Below are 18,308 nucleotides of genomic sequence, written 5' to 3' on the forward strand. Positions count from 1 at the left end.
GAGACAGTACTCTCAAATTAGTGGCAAATCACAATGGTGTGCTGTGGATGAAATGACACATATTAGCTCAAAGTATCCAAAGACTGAAGGAGCTTGGTATGACCTGATTCCCAAGCCTCCTCAAAATGTGTCAGGAAGGTGACATAGGGTGGGAATGGGATGGAAGAGGCCGTGAAAGAAGATTAATGTCTAACAGCTTGGAGATAAGACAACTGAAGGCTCAGACTACACCAACTAATTAATGACGTGCTTAGTTTCCATGTTTATCCAAGCACGTCTGGAACATACTAACAGCAATAAAATGATGCAGAAAAAAAAAAAACGCATAATAAATATAAATGCACTGATATTTATAAGATGATTGCTGATCAAAATAAAACCATCAGCATATTACAGGCCATACTAAGGTTACATAATGAAAGTGTTTTTGTACATTACAAACACATCACATTTGCCTCTGATCTTTCCAGACTGTCCACATTTAAATTGAAAGTGAAAATGCTGCATGATGCAACATACCAATGAGAACATTTTTGATGTTTAATATACAGCTATGCAGTGTGGGATTTTCATCCAGTGATATTTCACTTTAAGTGGGGCTACCAAGCAAAATGAATAGAAACCAAGTGATCGAAAATATCTAATTCTATTGCATCACACCTGTTTAGGACACGGTTATGAATGGTATATACAGACACTTTTACAGCTAAATAATAAAATGCCACAATAGTATAGCCTAAAAACTACACAAGCTTCAAATCATGACAAAAACTGCATATCATTTGCTTCATAAAGCTGGAATTTATGACAGGGCTGCTATTTGGAAACCATACGTCTCCAAGGCCAATGCACATCCACTAAAAGAAGCACAAAACCTGAAGCCTTGAGAAATAGCAGCAAAAAGTTCCAATAAGTGTTATTTACAAAACAATACTATTTCTAAAATAAAGATAGGTTTACATTTGAATAGCCAAAGATTCCCTTGAACCCACAATGTCTGCTGCCAGCTGTTAGAAATGAATTTGTAATCATAGACAGCAATCTCCTTAGAATCAAGTCAAATGATTTAATGATCATTAGGGATGCACCATGCCTATCCACCTTATTTTTATAGTTTACTGCACTTTGATATTCTTCCTAAAACGGCTAATAAATCGGAAGTCTCACACAACCTTAAATACCTTAATTCAGCATTGACAAATAAGGTGGATAGACTAAACACGTAATACGCATGTGCATGCCATCACCATTTTCATAGATTCACGTTTTTTGCAGTTTACATGGACATGACAATGGTATAGTTTTCAAAAACTTTCACTTTGAAACCAGTTTTCAAAAGTTTGCATTTTCAGGCCACCCAAACGCCGTTATCTTGTAAATGAATGGCCAAAATGCATTAAAAGTTTTCTGTTTTTAGTTGAAAATGGTGTTGTGTAAACAGCCCATTAGTCTATGCTGTTTTCTGCTGATGTGTCAACAAAACTTCACTAAACATTTGTAGCACACCTGCCATTCAATAATCTCAATATGCTTTGTGCCTTGTTAGTTTTAATATGAAACAAAGTTTCAACTTTCAAATTTTGCCAATTTTATCATGAAATTCAAAGAATAGATGTCGTTTTAGTGCTCTTTAATATGGCGTGACAGATCATTCGCTGTCAAAAGCCATCCAATGTCCATAAAAATAACTTTAGAGAGCAGCATTTTGCTATGCACTGTATTACATTCACTACAGTATATTTTATCTAACCTAGTGATGTCTTCATTTTTTAATGTATGTTTGAATAAATCTGTCTTCGACTCCTGAAAACAAATCATCATTTAAATCATTTCTACAAACTGGCGTAATATCCCACTATGCACTCAGGACTAACACCATTCCAAAGAGGACTGAAGCTAGGGAAGATTTGCTGTGCTTGTCTAGGGGCTGCACATTTTGACCGAACATTTTGGATTATTAGGATTTTTATAAAAACATAAGAAAATAAGAAATATCACTATTGTAATATTTCACTGTAAAATAAAAAAAATAAAAAAAAGAGTATTAAAGAAAAAATATATAACTGTTTTACAGTACAACTATAAAATTGCAATACTAACATTTACAGAATGTCTGTCTTAATATCCCTCAAATGTTAAACCATCAAAAAAAAAAAAAAATTATATATATATATATATATAATATATGTATGATATGATGATAGTTTTGTCAAATGAAATGGTGAATCGCTAATTAAATGACTCTCAGAGCAGGTCTGAAAAGGAAGGTCATTTGGAGTGTCCTCATATAATGAGTCGGCAAACACTAAAAACACCACAAGGATCACGTGTTCTTGAGTATGTGTAACAGATGAAACTATGCCACTTATTCACACAGAGACGTGCAGAACATGCAGGCTATATATTTAAATAGCAGTCTATTTGCAGTTTATTCTTCATAGACTAGTCTATATCATGATTTGATTAATTGTACAGTCTTACTTTTGATTTATTCTTCCTAACTTTGCCAAATTCTGTGGAATTTTGCATTACATTAAATTCCTTTTATGACTGAATTTCACAATTCTGTCTGCCAAATCATAGCAGTCTACATGTTGTGTTCCTAAATGTATATTATAAGTGACTCAAACTCAGAGCAGAGATGCAGAAGTTCATGTGGAGCAGCATTTACTGCAAACGGTATCATAAGCTCAGAACACAGTCCCGTGCTTCAGTTTGAAACATGCAGCATATATATTTAATTAAATTACAGCCCTTGCGATTTGATACTGAAGTTTATTCATTTGGGACTACATTTTTGTAATTAAATTTTACTTTAATCTAAAACCAGCATTAAAGTCAGCGCTGCAGACACAAAGTAGGTAATGGCTTGTGTGACTACTTCTGGAATAGTCTCAGAGCACTAGATCTCAACCAACCTGTGCAAAGCACCTGTAATCAGCAGTTTTGTACAGTAAATGCCTGACCTTAAAGAGTACCTATTATCTAAAATTCACTTTTACATGGTGTTTGAACATAAATGTGTGTTGGCAGTGTGTGTACACAACCACCCTATAAAGATAAAAATCCACCCACTCATCATTTCTTAATCCCCATGAATCATAAGCAGTGTCTCAGAACAAGTCCCTTGCAGATTCTGGGCGCAGTGACATTAATTTTAGCACAAGCCCCGCCCACGACTGCTGACAGACTCTGCTGTATTAGCATAGATCCCACCTTGAGTGAGCTGTACATTTTCTCCAGGCCAGAGCAACTGTAGTGACAACTTCATAAAACTCATCAGTATAGTTTTGGCCATCATTCGGACAGGGTCCGCTACAACAGGCTTGTAATAATAGTGGATAAAAGCAAGATGACAACAATTTATAACTGTAATTAAACTAAACTATACCTGTTCTATCTCCATGCAGCATATATTCTGTTGCTCTGTAGACATCATTGTTCGACTCTGGTTCAAACTGAACACCGCTGCCAACAGTTTCGGACATTTTCAGTGCTTGAGATTGTCCTGTTTGTTTGTTGCATGAGCTCTTGAAGCTCCGCCCTCTCCTTGAAAGCAGGCCGGGAGCAGCAGCTCATTTGCATTTCAAGGGACACACAAAAATGGCATGTTTTTGCTCATCCCCCAAAAGTGGCAATTTTAACATGCTATAAAAAAAAAAAGATCTGTGGGGTATTTTGAGCTAAAATTTGACATACACACTCTAGAGACATCTGAGAGTTATTTTACAGCTGCGAAGAAATGTTTTTTTTTTTTTTTTTCAACGACACCACAGAAGTACAATCTAGGGCTGGACCAGAATATTCGATTATTCAAATATTCGTTTGGTAGGTTGGTATTCGATTTTCAATTTTGGGATTTGAATATTCATTTTTTATTTTTATTTTTTTGCACACCTGGCATCCCCCTTATATTTGCTTCTTAGCCTACTGTGTGTTCCCTGCAACTGGAGTTTTCTCTGTCTGAAGCGCACAACTGCACAAGCTTGTATTTTGGGTTAAGCTTTGTTGCTTTAACATTGTGGAAAATAGAATAATAGAAACAAAATGTATTAGCCTTTTTACCCGTTATTATCAGTCTAAATGAATCTACTGCGAAATATAGGAGCTTGTTAAAACTAAAACGTGAGATTTTACTAGGACGGCGTGATCTTTATTTATTACCGTTCGTTCGTTTATTTTTCGTTCGTCTTTTATTTAAATAGCCTACCCTTTACTGTGTCAGTAATAGAGTACCTCAGGGATGATGTGTTTTTGTAGGCAAGACTTTAGACGTCATCATGATAAACAGGACATTTGGACAGCATTTCTCATGAAAAAGTGGATAAGTATTCATACACAGCGCAGATCATAATCAGCGAGCATGTTTTTAAAAAAAGTTGTTTTCTAAATAAAGTTTGAGGAAGCTTGGTGGTGGTGACGTTGATCCGCGACCATGGTGTGCTGTAGTCCGTTTATAGCCTACTGTTAGCTTTATATATTTGACGACTTTATTTAGGCTTCAAAATGTATAAATGTTGTGTTAACTTGTAAAGATTATCTTGATAGACAAAACGTGTAAGTGTCATAACCCTTTGTTAAACACAGAGCTTATTTTTTGCGATTTTCCAAAAGTCTACGGGAAAAATGCATTGGCTTTCGATCGAGGGAACCTGTGCGCCGCTAACTTCCGGGTTGGCCTACAAAAACACGTCATCCCTGAGGTACTCTATTACTGTGCTGCTAATTTCTAATTTTGGAGCGATTTGTTTGTCAGAAAAATGTTAGGCTACCTTTTTAAAAGTATTGCTCTTAACAGACCTGTGTTTTATATCACTAGTGCAGTGTCTGTTCTCGGAGCATATAAGCCCTGCCCGCGTGAGGCGCACCGCTTCCGGCTCATGCTGTTCTGTAATTTATTAAAAGTTTATTAATTCTGAACGCGTTTTCGACATAATCAAAATGCAAACAGACACACAGAGATTCCTGCTGTAACGCTTTTCTGTACAGAGCAAACAGGGATACGTTAGCTCACTTAGCTTGAGTTACTGATACCAGACAGACTTCACGGAGGCGACTGACATTTCACAGCTGGTGCTTTATTCCCCATGAAACTCGTGTAACTGTCCGTCGCAAATGTTATGCCGTCCACAGCGTTACTTAATAAAGAAAATAACTTTAAATGAGCAACAGAAAAACAGAAATAACCCGCATACATGCGGTACTTGAATCGTTCGAGACAGTTCAACCGGGAGCGCGCAGCTCTTAAAGGGGCCACACCATATTTCTACTCGTTACACATGCCTTTATTAGAGAGAATATCTTCAGCTTCCTCCCGCCGAAGCTTCGAATATTTGGTGCTGATTACTGCAGAGCTTCGAAGCTCAAAAAAAGGTTTTCGGACCAGCCCTAGTACAATCCCAATCTTATGTTGCGTTCCCATCATTTAACTGACAACTGCTTTTCAAACGCAGGATTCGCAAAACGCTTGCTGTTGAAAGATGGGTCAAAATCAATGCCATCTTTTCTGTCCATACATTGATTGTATACAATCTCTTGAGAATTGATAAACCTCTGGAGCTGTAATTCAGTTATGGCAATGGCCGTTTTGTTTTCAACACGTGGTGTACGTGGTAGACTAATCAAAACAGATTGGGCAATCTGACCAATCAGAGCAGAGTAGGCTCACGGAAAGGAGGGGTTTAGAGAGACTGAATCTTCGAACTGCTTCGAACGAATCGTTTAAGAATCTTTGAGAAATTAGGTGATATTAAATGTACATTATGAGAAAACTTAAGTGTTTTTTGACCTTGCATGCATGTAAACCTGTTGTAGGAGACTCCCAAAACAATATTAGGAACCTTAAAAATGGCATAATAGGGGCACTTTATATGCCAATAAACCATTCTGGGCAAATTATATAGTTTAATGATGCCAACATTGTGCCTTTCAGTAAGTCAAGATTAAGGAAGTACAGCAGAACTATTCATAGGCTACACCACAGAATATTTTTATCTGTTAAAAAAATCTTAACTACTTCAGATCTTTTGGTTTCTCCATCATCTCAAGACATAAACAAGATCTTCAAAGTCAACCGTTACGAGCTACGCAAATCTTTGAGCCCTCAAAATTAGATTAGGCCCGTTCAAAAATACAAACATTCACACACAAATTCTAACCATACATCCTGTAACATCAACATACATACATAACCCACAGGTAAAACATGAGATAATATCACCACATTGAGGACTCCAGCTTTACAGATATAATGAAAGCAGCAATGAGTAAAATAGCATTTAAAAGCACTCTGCATTCTGCAGTATAGGTTAAACTCATAATGCATGGTTCCTTTGCTTTAATACTGCTAACTAGGGTTGTCACGGTACCAAAATTTCAGTAGTCGATACGAGGGATGGGACAATATACACATCTCCCGTTTCGATACTATCACGATATTTGGGTGCCGATACGATATGTATTGCGATTTTTTTCAAGAATTGTGATTCTACAAGTATTGCCATTCGATATTGCAATGTATTGTGATTTTGCTTTGTTGAGGAAAAGTTGAATCATACACCCATACAGACTGTACATGATGTATTATGAGTCATATTTGAATCTTATTTCAGAAGCATCATACATTACAGTAGCCTACTACATTCTCTTGAATAAATGATTCAATGACAAACATTTTTAACAGCCATTTGTCGCCACCTAGTGGCAAAAAATAAACGATACAGTCGTTATTTGAAGCGCCGTTTTCAAAAGGTGATAACTATTTTAATCGCTACTGTAGATATCAGTGATTATATTTAAACTATAAACTTTTATCCCAGTACTTCTATGATAATTTGAACTATTGTATCACAGAAATAATGAAACTATGAGGTTGAAATAATGCTCTCTCTGGATCAGTGGCAACGCCAACACATTTGAATGTTATGCTATGCTTTTGTCAAAGGTTTAATAGACAGACGAATTGTTGTCATTTAGCAATAAGATCATGTGGCCGTTTGATTCGAGATCACAATATTTTAAAGATCGTGCAGCTCTACTGTCATATTCTACTGCAGATCTACTGTCTTATTCTCTCAGCACTGATATCTGACGCAAAGCGTAGCCTATATGAGTAGCGTGAGGGCTTTTCAGTGCATTCATTACTATGTAATATTCATGAAGTGAGACATCGTTATTAAAGGATACAGGATACATTGTGGCAGTCAATGCATTTTGATGTTGGAACAAAAGTGGTAACTTCTGTCCACCTCGTCTATAATCAAAGACTAAAATAAAGCAATTTAATTTGAATTAATATCGATTCTGGAATTTAAAAAAATAAAAAAATCGTAAACAAAAAAATTGTGATAGGTCAATAGATTTTTTTTCCCAGCCCTAGTCGGTACCAATAACCAGTAAAATTTTGCAGTTCTTGGTACCAATTTCAGTACCAAAGCAAAAACTGTTGAATCACCAGATATGATTGTGACAGGCTACAGTGCTCAACAATTGTAAAAACAAACAACAACAACAACAACAAAAACATGCTGTAAATACAAATCTTTGTTTGCAGAGCGCGTTTATACCGAATATACCCAGTACTCCGTACTACCAGTACTGCAGAAGTCCTGGTACCCTCAACCTTTTTTTAGTACCGACTGGTACCGGTACATTTGACCATCCTACTGCTAACAATGTTAAACCATCTTCCAGCATCATTAAATCGCTCAGCACAGTCTGTACATGAAATCAGTGACTTTACACTAAATTCACAAGAAGTGTTCACATGTCTGTTAGCTGTAAAACGTCTCTGCAAACGAAGACTGTTGTTTCAGACTTAAGGAATATAAAGCATGTGCTGCTTAGTGTAATAACTCAAACAACTCGCCTGGTAACAAGCCATAGATTACCCCTCACTAAACAACATGTTCAGACTGGAGGGTACAGTTCTCATACTGCCTTTTGCGGCTTACACAAGGTTTATTGGAGTGTTTTGGAATCTTGCCCAACATGCACTGTCAGCTGAAAAGACATTTGAATAAGCTGTGTTCAAGAATGAGGTCAATCACTATTTCCAGGTACTTGGTTACGTTGAAGGCCTAAGCCAATTTCCTACTAATCACCACTGGATCTGTTCTATGGATTAAGTAATAGACACTTTTTGTGTCTACTGTCTAGCATCTGTTAAAGTTGTTTTGATCGCATGCCAATGGGTGGGAATCTTTAGGCACCTCGTGATTCAATTCAATTTTGACTTGGGAGTCACAACCCGATTCCAAATTCTTCATTGGCTGAAAAATAGAGGTTGATGCCAACAATAAATTGGGGACAAAAGCAAATGATTATTTATCACTTACTGGTGTTAAAGAAAATACAGGTTATTGTGCAACAAAAAAATCCAATAACCACATAAGATTAACGTTAAGTCTTTTAACTACAAAAAAGGGACTGTGCTCCTGATGATTCACAAACAGAAAAGAAAATATGTACTCTTTCAATCTTCTGTGATATTTTACAATATAAAGACAAAAAAAGCACCCTTCATGCTATTTTTCCAATGTTGCACACTGCATGGAACTTCACTGTATCTGTAAAGTTTTGTCTCACCTCGCTTTTAAATCAAACCAAATTGTTTCTGGTGGATAAATTCATAATTGTTTGAAAAAGAATTGTATTGCAGTAGTCATGTTGTTCAGGGCTTTGTAATGAGTAGGGCCTTGAATTTAGGCAATGAAAATGAAAATCTACATTAAACTGTGTGTGCACAGCTTGTAAGACAGGAGGGGTTCAAACAGGTCCTTGGCAGACAATAGGACATAATCTTTGGCATATAACAAAACAAAAATCACTTAAGTAGCTTTTGCTTAATTACACTAAATAACTTTTCAATTGGACCTTTCTGCCTGTCTTGCTGACACTGCTCAGACATATGCCTGTACCCATTATTACAGACATGACTAAGTTAGCAGCACCATTTCAACAACCTCTACTTTGACAACTAAGACAGACTTGCATAAGCACAAGCTGCTCCTTGGGAGTACAAAATCATATTATTATTTGTTGTAAGATTCATTTAGAGCATTATGAATGGTTGACTCAGCAGTTTCTTCAGAATACATATCGTTTTTACGTTTACGATATTTGCTGAAAAAAATTATTCCGCAAAATCACAGCAGACATGAGTTAATGACAAATTAAAGGATTAGTTCACTTTAAAATGAAAATTAGCCCAAGCTTTACTCACCCTTAAGCCATCCTATGTGTATATGACTTTCTTCTTTCTGATGAACACAATCTGAGTTACAATCTGACGCATCTGAGCTTTATAATGGCAGTGAACGGGACCAACAAGTATGAAGTTCAAGAAAGTTCATCCGTAGACAGTGTTGGGTAAGTTACTTCAAAAAAGTAATTAATTACTAATTACTGATTACATCATCAATGTTGTATTTAAAATACTTTTCTGATTACTCTGTCTGAAAAGTAATTTAGATACTCAATAAGTAACTTACTAATTATTTCTTAAAATCACTATAAACCTTGACTGGATAGACAATTGAAAGGAAACTTTTAATAATTTAGTCAAACATGGAATAGTTTAGCCTTTTATAGCTTTTTAAAATATTTTAACTTTATTAAAACATATACTATAATATTTTTAGTATAATACTATAATACTTTTGAACGTTTACGTATAATAAACCGCAAAAATTTGACACTCGCGAGAGGCGGCTATGTGTGAGCGCTTTGATTGTGACCGCATTGACTGAAGACCGTCTCTCAGAGAGCACGCACAGTTTTTTCTCTCTAGGACATAGCTTACATTTTACCGTAATGTTCTTGCCTACCTGTGTCAAAAAAGTGATGTAATTGCATTATTTCCATTCTGCAAAACAGCCACTCACTTCTGCCGACATCTTCAGACAGCAGCCAACTGGTGCGCTCAACCGCACTACAGCTAACGATTTTAAAGAAGCAGCGTTCACTTTTACCTTTAAACGACAAATTTAGATTTTAAATTCAATATTGATTTAAACAGAACTGTTGAACTAATTTACAGTATGTAACGCAAGTACATTATAAGTAACTGTAATTAAATTACCTAAAAATGAGCAGTAATCCCTTACTTTACTTTTACAGTGGAGAAGTAATTTAATTACAGTAACGCATTACTTAGTAACAGGTTACACCCAACACTGTCCGTAGGTTAATAAAGGCCTTCTGAAGCAAAGTGATGTGTTTGTGTAAGAAAAATATCCATATTTAACAAGTTACTAAGTGAAATATCTAGCTTCCGCCAGACCGCCTTCCGTATTCAAGTTACGAAAAAAGCGGAATTGGCATCGCATCAGTTAAGCTTTTTTCGTAAGTTGAATACGGAAGGCGTAGGACGTAGCGTAAGCATTTTGAACTGCGAGAGGCATTACATTATTAATAAAAATTTTTAAATATCCTGACGCTCCCGAGCTCCGATTGTGTTCATCAGAAAGAAGAAAGTCATATACACCTAGGATGGCCAAATCTTGGGGTAATTTTAATTTTAAAGTGAACTAATCCTTTAAGCTTCAAAAAATATATTTCTTAAAAATCTTTTCAAAATTGATGTAAGCCATATTTTTGACTCACAAACAATGTGTTTAAACAAGTTTTTAAATGTTCAAGTGTTTAAATTCATTTTTTGACAGATTTTTTTTGTCATGTAGCAAGTAACCATAGCAAAGTAACCCTTGAGTGTCTACAGTGCCTAACACATTATTTTTTGTGGTTGAGTAGACTTTTTTATTCATATTAATTTAGAACTATTGCATTCTATAGTGGCCAGGTATTTAGTATCTTTAGAATCTGATTTTACTTTTAAAGACAGAATATACCAGTAAATGCATTCAATACAATAGCTAATCACAATCTATTTTTCAGCCATTTTTTCACTTTGAAAATTTGTTGATTTAAATCAAGAATGTACATGGTTGCACCACCTGATGAATATCAGCTGTGCCACCAGACAACATTAATAATGATAGGGAATATGCTGAATACTTGTTTTTTTTTTCTTCTTCATTTCAATTACATATAAAAATAAAATACAAGTGTTTTAGTCAACAGTCTCTATTGAAGTAAAAGTAGTAAGACATTCATTGTTAAGTGGTATCATTTCAAGCTAAACAATTACAACACTCCAAACAGTCTTATAAATATATGACTGTTAAGACCTTATTGGCCAAATTTACTTAAAATTTACCAGAAAAGTTGTTTAATTCACATTTATCCATACTCTCAAAATGAAACACCCAACTCCAGTGGCCTTTTTAAAAGTGCAGGTGTGAATCAAACAGCCATATGAATGCAGAAGTGAAACTCTCACGATATGATATATTAAACATTTCTGAGGGGACGTTTGAAAAAAACTCTAAAATGAATGCTCATTGTGTGGTCATAAGAAAATCATGTACATGTATTCCTATTGTGAAGCAAAAAAGCAGTCTGGGACTGCTTCCTTAATTCATGGTTTTACAGCAACTAAATAAAAGTTTAATAAAAAAAAAGTCCTCTACTGCTAAAAATGTTTGAACGCATACGTTTTTTGTTGTTGTTATTGCTTTTTTTTGTTTGGTTTTTTATCCTTGATCGTGCAGTTGGACGCTGTATAATATTACCCATGTCATTTCGTCCTAGTATATCCAAACCTTCTAGGTCCAAACTACCACAACTGTGTTACTAGTTAACTTGAGAGACCTTAAATCTAAAGCAATTGCAAATATACTCTATGACATGCGATTTGAGAAAAGAAAAACTGCTACTCCTCAGTTTTCCAATTACTACGACTGCTGTCAAGCTGTTTAGGCAAGGAACGGGTTGGGTGGTTTTCACTAGTTTCGATGACTCACCGATCACTAGCTGTCACACAGGCGAGGTTAATAGTAAAACTGGTGTTTCGTTAGATCAAAACCCTAAAGTTTGAAACAGATTGAATGAATGTACTTTGTCATATAGTTCTATTTTCAACTTCTTTTTTTTGACTTAATAGTCTTAACTTGTTTTGACACTGACAGCTGAACCAGAATAGCAAATCACACAGAGTTTGTACAAGAACTTGATATTGACTGATTAAAATGAGCTATAAATTAGAGTAACATATCCAAACCACAAACCACCTATATTGTTGTTGCCAATTCAGTTTTACATTTTGTCTTTGATAAAGTTTTCCCTCACGTTAGCATGCTATAAGCTAACAAGGCGCATGGACTGTCCCATACCGCACGAATAGTTCCTTGACCTCCTCCAACAGCTTTCAAACTTAACTGACTGAAACACATTTCACTAACACCACTGTAGCCGAAATAATAAAAAATAAAACCACGGTAAACAAGTAGTAGTTCAACAACAACAACTTGCTCTGGCAGGCGCGAATGGAAACTAGACCATTCGCGAGCGCTCCGTAAGTTTAGGCACAGGCACGCGCAACTTACCTCAACGCAACTGATCAACCGCTGTAGACGCAAAGCCGCAATCTCCGGTAAGTTTTCCAGTAGCAAAAATATTTAAATTCCAGATTCAAAAAGCGTCAGTTTGAGGTTCGTCTGCCACCTTCCCGGGCAGCCAAAGTCGGAAACTGCAGTTTCAATATGGCTGAGGGCAGGAGCAGGGAATGTAAGCGTCACTAGCGTGACTCCGGGTCGGGGTGGTGTGGGAGAAGGGGCAGGGACTAATCTGGATAAACACTGAAGTACTCTAGTGTTTCTGTAGTTCATTTCACTTTTCTTTCTCGCTGTAATCATGCACTTGCATGTTTATAAACCGCAGATTTATAACTGCCTCATGTGGGTAAGTGTCCCAACTGAAAACTGCAAAGTTATAAAGGCATAAACTTTAGTTTTACAACTGGGCTATTGGGTTATGATGACAATTAGCCTACTATTTTTTCTTTAGGTTTGCAGCAAACACACATGACCTTGGTCTTTCTCAGGTAAGTTGACATGTAGCTATGACTATTCATAACAACAACAAACACAACAAAAAAGTTTTCTAATTTCCATCATTAAGTGGGTAATGCCATGTTTTGCAGTGTTTCACAACGCTTCTAGCTGTTTATGTAAATAGCAACCAGACCCACCTTTATCCACTCACATAAAGACCTGTAAATATGAACCTTTTGTCTCATTCCATTTTTTTTTTTTCAAAAAAACTGAAAACTAATAATGTTGTATATTATATTGTGTTGCATAAGCTTCAGTTAAGTACTCTAGTAAACACAAAAAAGTAGCAGCAAGCATTTCTCTGTTTTCATAGTACCAAAGAATCCCAAGAATGTTTTCCTGTGTTGTGTGAGGGAAGTGGCCGCTAGTGATTCAGCACATCTATATTAAGGCCATTCACTGTATTTCTTGTTTCTACAGAGAATAGCATTGTCATCTATACGCGATACCCATGTACCACATGAAACTGTAACTGCTTCGCTGATTACAACGCAGGTTGTAGCCTATGACATGGAACAGCCTGACTGCTGAGGACACTGCACAGCTCTGTTATAAAGATTTTCATTTTCATTGTTATCAATTAGGTTGCAGGTTATTTCTGGTGTGATGAAGAGATTGCAGTATGTTTAACTTTATACAATGAATTCATATTATATATATATATATATATTAACATATTGTATGACAGATTCATATTAATTAAACATGTTTAATGCAATAGGCTATTTTATATTGTTGTACTGTTTGGTCAGAAATGAATCCATTGGCACTATTAAGCATAAGAATTAAAAACCAAATCAAATATATTAACTACTTAAAAGATCAGATGGCAAATTTATTTCTGAAGATAATTTTAGGTTTCACATTTGATTGATCCACCTTTAACATTGAAATGCAATTTGCAGTGAAACTCTCTGCTGCCCCCAGGTGCCTGCTTGTTTGCATACAAAGGTATACACCCCTGTCTTATTACGGTGCAAACAAAATAATAAAACGTTTATTTTTGATTTATCGGGTATTTTTAGGTGTCACTTTGTTTATTGCATTTAGTTGCAATTAAATGATTTTCTTGCACAACCTGTCAGTGACAATTTCTTTTTGGCTAATGGCGTGGTGCTCTAATAACTGAGCTGTTGATAACCTATGATGATTGATCATTTATTATATCTTCCCTAATGCTCATGCCTGCATAGTAATTGTGGGAAAAGTAAACAATAGCCACTGGGGAATCCAGTGACTGCAACAGTGCGCGTCAGACTGACATTACTGCACGCGCTCAACGCTGTTCGCGCACAAGCGGAATGTAAAGAGCAGTCAGAGGAAGGGGATTGCAGGGGGACATTTCCACATTTCTCTAAATGCAAAACTAAGGCTAAGTTGTGGGGGGTTGCTTATAAATTGTGAAAATAATATTCACAGAATATTCCGGACTCCAATAGAATATTTTCTCAAATGTGCTGAAAGACGACGAGAAGTTGAAGATTTGGATTTTCGTTTTAAGGTATGTTCACATCAGCTGTACCTCATTACAATAATGCTATATGCACTACACACACATCTAGCCTATGTAGTAATTGCTCTCGCAAATGGTCTTTACGCTTTTACTCTAATCGTATGGTGTTTTCTGATAGTGTTCAGTGTAAATTTTGTGAACGTCTTTGGGTCATTTCGACAAATGGATGGCTTTTCCATTTTGAAAAGCTGGTTTTAACGTAATTTTATTTTAAACATCCTATCAGGCAAATATTCAAATTATTTGGGCTAGTTACAAAGGTAGGGTTGATGCATCTGATCCATAACTTCTTCAACAAGACGTTTTAATAAAATGTACTCTAAAATCCAAAAACAATATAGAGAGAATAAATACTATTTGATTTTCATTCACAATGTGCATTATTACTGCACCAAGAAGAACTTGAAAACAGAGCTGCAGACAAAAAAAAAATAATTGAAAAGGTAGGCTATACTGGATTTTTGTCGATGTGGCCAAAATGCTGGCAGTAGCCTAGTAGTAGTAGTTTGTGTCAGCTTTTAATGGTTAATGTCTTGTGTACAAATATAAAGGAACCATTTTTGTTGAATATCCTTTTCATGAGAAGTGTTGCCATTTATTCATAACGTTATATTCATCATTATATCATTGCACTTGGCAGGTGTGAATTTCTCAATTTGGACAGAGCACCATGCGTAGGTTGCCGTGCCTTGCCTCCGAGCCAAGAGGAGAAATCCCACTGTGCTACTGACAGGAATTTACGCGCAGCTGAACAAGGATGCCAGAGGAGCTTGCAAACTGCAGTGTGTGTTGCTGTACCACGACCAATAAGATACTCATGGTGGTCTTCATGATATCACTGATACTTGCCATACTCTTTGGAAACCTCTTGACATTAGCAGTGGTCTTCGGAACTAAACATTTCCACACTCCACAGGGTTATTTAAAAGCCTCACTGGCCGTGGCAGACCTGGCTGTGGGAATTTTTGTGGTACCCATTTCGGTTTACGCTGAAATATCCCTCATGATCTACAATTCAATGCCGGAGTGGACAGCGCGCAATTCCCAATCCACTCCTTTCCACCCGTGCAGTTTCATCGGACCTGTGTTTGCGGGATGCACTTTAGTGTCCATTACAACCATTTTCCTCCTGACCATTGAAAGGAGCATTGCCGTTTTGAAGCCACTGCACAAGGAATCTGTCATAACTAAAAAAAGAACAAGCATACTAATAGTCTTTTCCTGGATGGGCAGTTTTTTCCTGGCAGTATCTCCAATGGTTTTCAGTAATGAAATCGCGTTGGAGTACAATCCTTGCAGCCGCATGTGCAATTACGCGCTGGGAAGCACAGACTTCCCATCCCAGGCTTGGAACATTCTCTTACTCTTCCCTGCCTTTGACTTTACGCTGCTCGGAGGTACTGTTGTCATCAATATCATATCGCTCACCACAATCCGCCAGCATTCAAAAAGAAGAAAACATCTCGCAGAGACAGAGAGGCAAAACGCAACGAAACCAACCTTCTCCGACATCAAGGCTGCCAAGACGATAGGCACTCTGACGTTGGCTTTCACTGCTTCTTTCACTCCCATCGCCGTGTTTGTAGTTGGAAATGTGTTGGGAAATGAATGGTGCACTTTTTCATTTTTTGCCTTTTGGATTTTGACCACTAACAGCTGCTGGAATGTTATTATATATGGTGTGAGAGACCAGAAGTTCAGAAGTCGTGTGTATCAGCTGCTCATATCCACTCATTTGAACACTGTGCCCAAAAAAACTGAGTATGAAAACACTGTAAATGAGGGGAAACTCAATGAGGAAATAGTCAAGCAAACCTAATTACTGATCTTACTGATCAATATCCCAATTTAGGTGGTGCTACTGTGTTCATAACAGGCCCCCCCAAGTTAGTATCTGGGCATTGCAAGGAAGCAAGCTGGTTAGTAGTTAGCGTACCAGCTACAATGTTCCATAAACTAGCTTATAAAAAATAGCTGGTTTGTTGCTGGTCCAAGGTCCACCTTAGACCAGCTAGTAACCATTCTAAACACAGCTGCCACCTTAACCTGCCAGCTTTTCCAATCTCCCTGGATCAACTTGAGGTTAAAGGGTTAGTTCACCCAAAAGTGAAAATTCTGTCATTAAATACACACCCTCATGTCGTTCCACACCCGTAAGACCTTCGTTCATCTTCGGAACACAAATTAAGATATTTTTGATAAAATCCAATGGCTCAGTGAAGCCTCCATTAAAAGCACTTTCAAATGCCCAGAAAGGTACTAAAGTTATATTTAAAACTTCGAAGCTTTACAAATCTTTTGTTTCGAATCAGTCGTTCGGAGCGCGTATCGAACTGCCAAAGTCACGTGAACCATTGAAATTTCGAAACACTTATGATGTAACAAAGCATCGTTTACTGAAATCATGTGACTTTGGCGCTCCGAACCACTGATTCGAAACAAAAGATTTGTAAAGCTTCAAAGCTTCATGAAGTAGTGTTTTAAAATCGCCCATCATTAGATATTGTTGAATAAAGTTGTTATTTTGTTTTGCGCACAAAAAGTATTTTCGTTGCTTCATAACATTAAGGTTGAACCACTGTAGTCACATAAACTGTTTTAAATACGTCTTTAGTACCTTTCTGGGTGTTTGAAAGTGTAAATTAACTTGCTTTCAATGGAGGCCTCACTGAGCCATCGTATTTTATCAAAAATATCTTAATTTGTGTTCTGAAGATGAACGAAGGTCTTACGGGTGTGGAACGACATGAGGGTGAGTAATTAATGACATAATTTTCATTTTTGGGTAAACTAACCCTTTAAGTGTCTTTCTTAAAGACATATTGTGGATATGGATCATCCCTTGTAATCAAACTTACTATGTTTTTATTTTCAGCCTAAATATCCAACCATTAGGCCACAATTAAGGTGCCTATGTGTTTTAATGCCTTCATAACCACCTATTGAGTGGCATCTGCTGCTATCCTCAGGTCAACTGTTTTGATTTATACTAAACTTTGCATGACTTTTCATTGTCACAAGATTTCACCATGCATTTGAATATACATAAGCATGGATCACGAAAGTCCCACAAATCTGCATTGAGGTCCTTATACATACTTGTAACATGGATGCTTCTGTAGGATGTTGATTTGCTTTTGCTTCTTTTTTCATTGATACTGAGAACTGATATTTCAAGATATTGTGTTGCTTCAATAAAATGTTTGTGTGTATATAAAATACACTCAACAAAGAACCGATATGTAAAGGATCAATGTAAACTCTTGGGAGCTAAAGTACAAATGAATATAGGGTTAATTGTTCATTGGCTTATGTAATTTAAAAAAAAAATAGGTCAGTGCTAGAAGGGTGTGTCACGAAATGTCATAAAACACAAATGCATTTCTCATCAGTGTATTCGCATAGTTTGTTTCTCTTATCACACAAGGGCCAGCACATTACTGTATAGAATACCAAACTATGGTTGATGTTCAGTGATTGATTTATTATTTATTCAGACCATTATTCTTTTGCACAGTTTTGTACTATATACAATAAAGCATTCTTCATTAAAGTTCTGTTTTAATTGATTTAATAATCCCAATCCCAGGTATTTTTTTTTTTGACCATGACAATGCACTTTAAATGTCTGTTTCTTAAATTAGCTAAACATATAATCCTCTAATAGACTAATTAACTATACTATACATACTTTATCAAAATTAGAGCAAAATACCGAACAGCTCAATCTCAGTGCTTCACACGTGCCTTAACGGCTCAAATGAACAACATACCCGTCAAAACCTTTAATCTCTCATCATACAAATACACTCACACAGATGTGTTGCAACTACATGATACAT

The 18,308-nt window shown here is 36.4% G+C and overlaps 2 protein-coding genes across 7 annotated transcripts in view; one reads left to right on the forward strand and one right to left on the reverse strand.

Annotated features, from left to right (window-relative positions):
• The window catches only part of LOC127496947 (pleckstrin homology domain-containing family F member 2), a 64,442-nt gene extending 51,765 nt beyond the window's left edge, over positions 1-12,677 (reverse strand). Inside the window, exon 1 of one of the 2 annotated variants that reach the window (XM_051864952.1) lies at positions 12,447-12,605. The gene's annotated coding sequence lies outside the window, so the exon portion shown is untranslated. Of the gene's footprint in view, positions 1-12,446 lie in introns of both variants that reach the window. The other variant, XM_051864955.1, reaches the window with a different exon arrangement.
• On the forward strand, positions 12,664-18,013 carry LOC127496948 (beta-1 adrenergic receptor). 5 transcript variants are annotated; one of them, XM_051864958.1, is made up of 5 exons: positions 12,713-12,801; positions 12,907-12,943; positions 13,043-13,114; positions 13,374-14,454; positions 15,107-18,013. In XM_051864958.1, exon 5 carries the CDS (start codon positions 15,224-15,226, stop codon positions 16,283-16,285), a length of 1,062 nt encoding a protein of 353 aa, XP_051720918.1. In that variant the 5' UTR covers positions 12,713-12,801; positions 12,907-12,943; positions 13,043-13,114; positions 13,374-14,454; positions 15,107-15,223; the 3' UTR covers positions 16,286-18,013. The 5 variants fall into 5 exon arrangements, with proteins under 5 accessions (XP_051720921.1, XP_051720920.1, XP_051720922.1 ...); XM_051864961.1 differs by having other exon boundaries at positions 12,664-12,801; positions 12,907-13,114; XM_051864960.1 differs by having other exon boundaries at positions 12,664-12,801; positions 13,043-14,454.
• The last annotated feature ends 295 nt before the right edge of the window (positions 18,014-18,308 follow it).

Source organism: Ctenopharyngodon idella, chromosome 16 (genome assembly GCF_019924925.1).
Source record: "Ctenopharyngodon idella isolate HZGC_01 chromosome 16, HZGC01, whole genome shotgun sequence".
NCBI classification, from domain to species: Eukaryota; Metazoa; Chordata; class Actinopteri; order Cypriniformes; family Xenocyprididae; genus Ctenopharyngodon; species Ctenopharyngodon idella.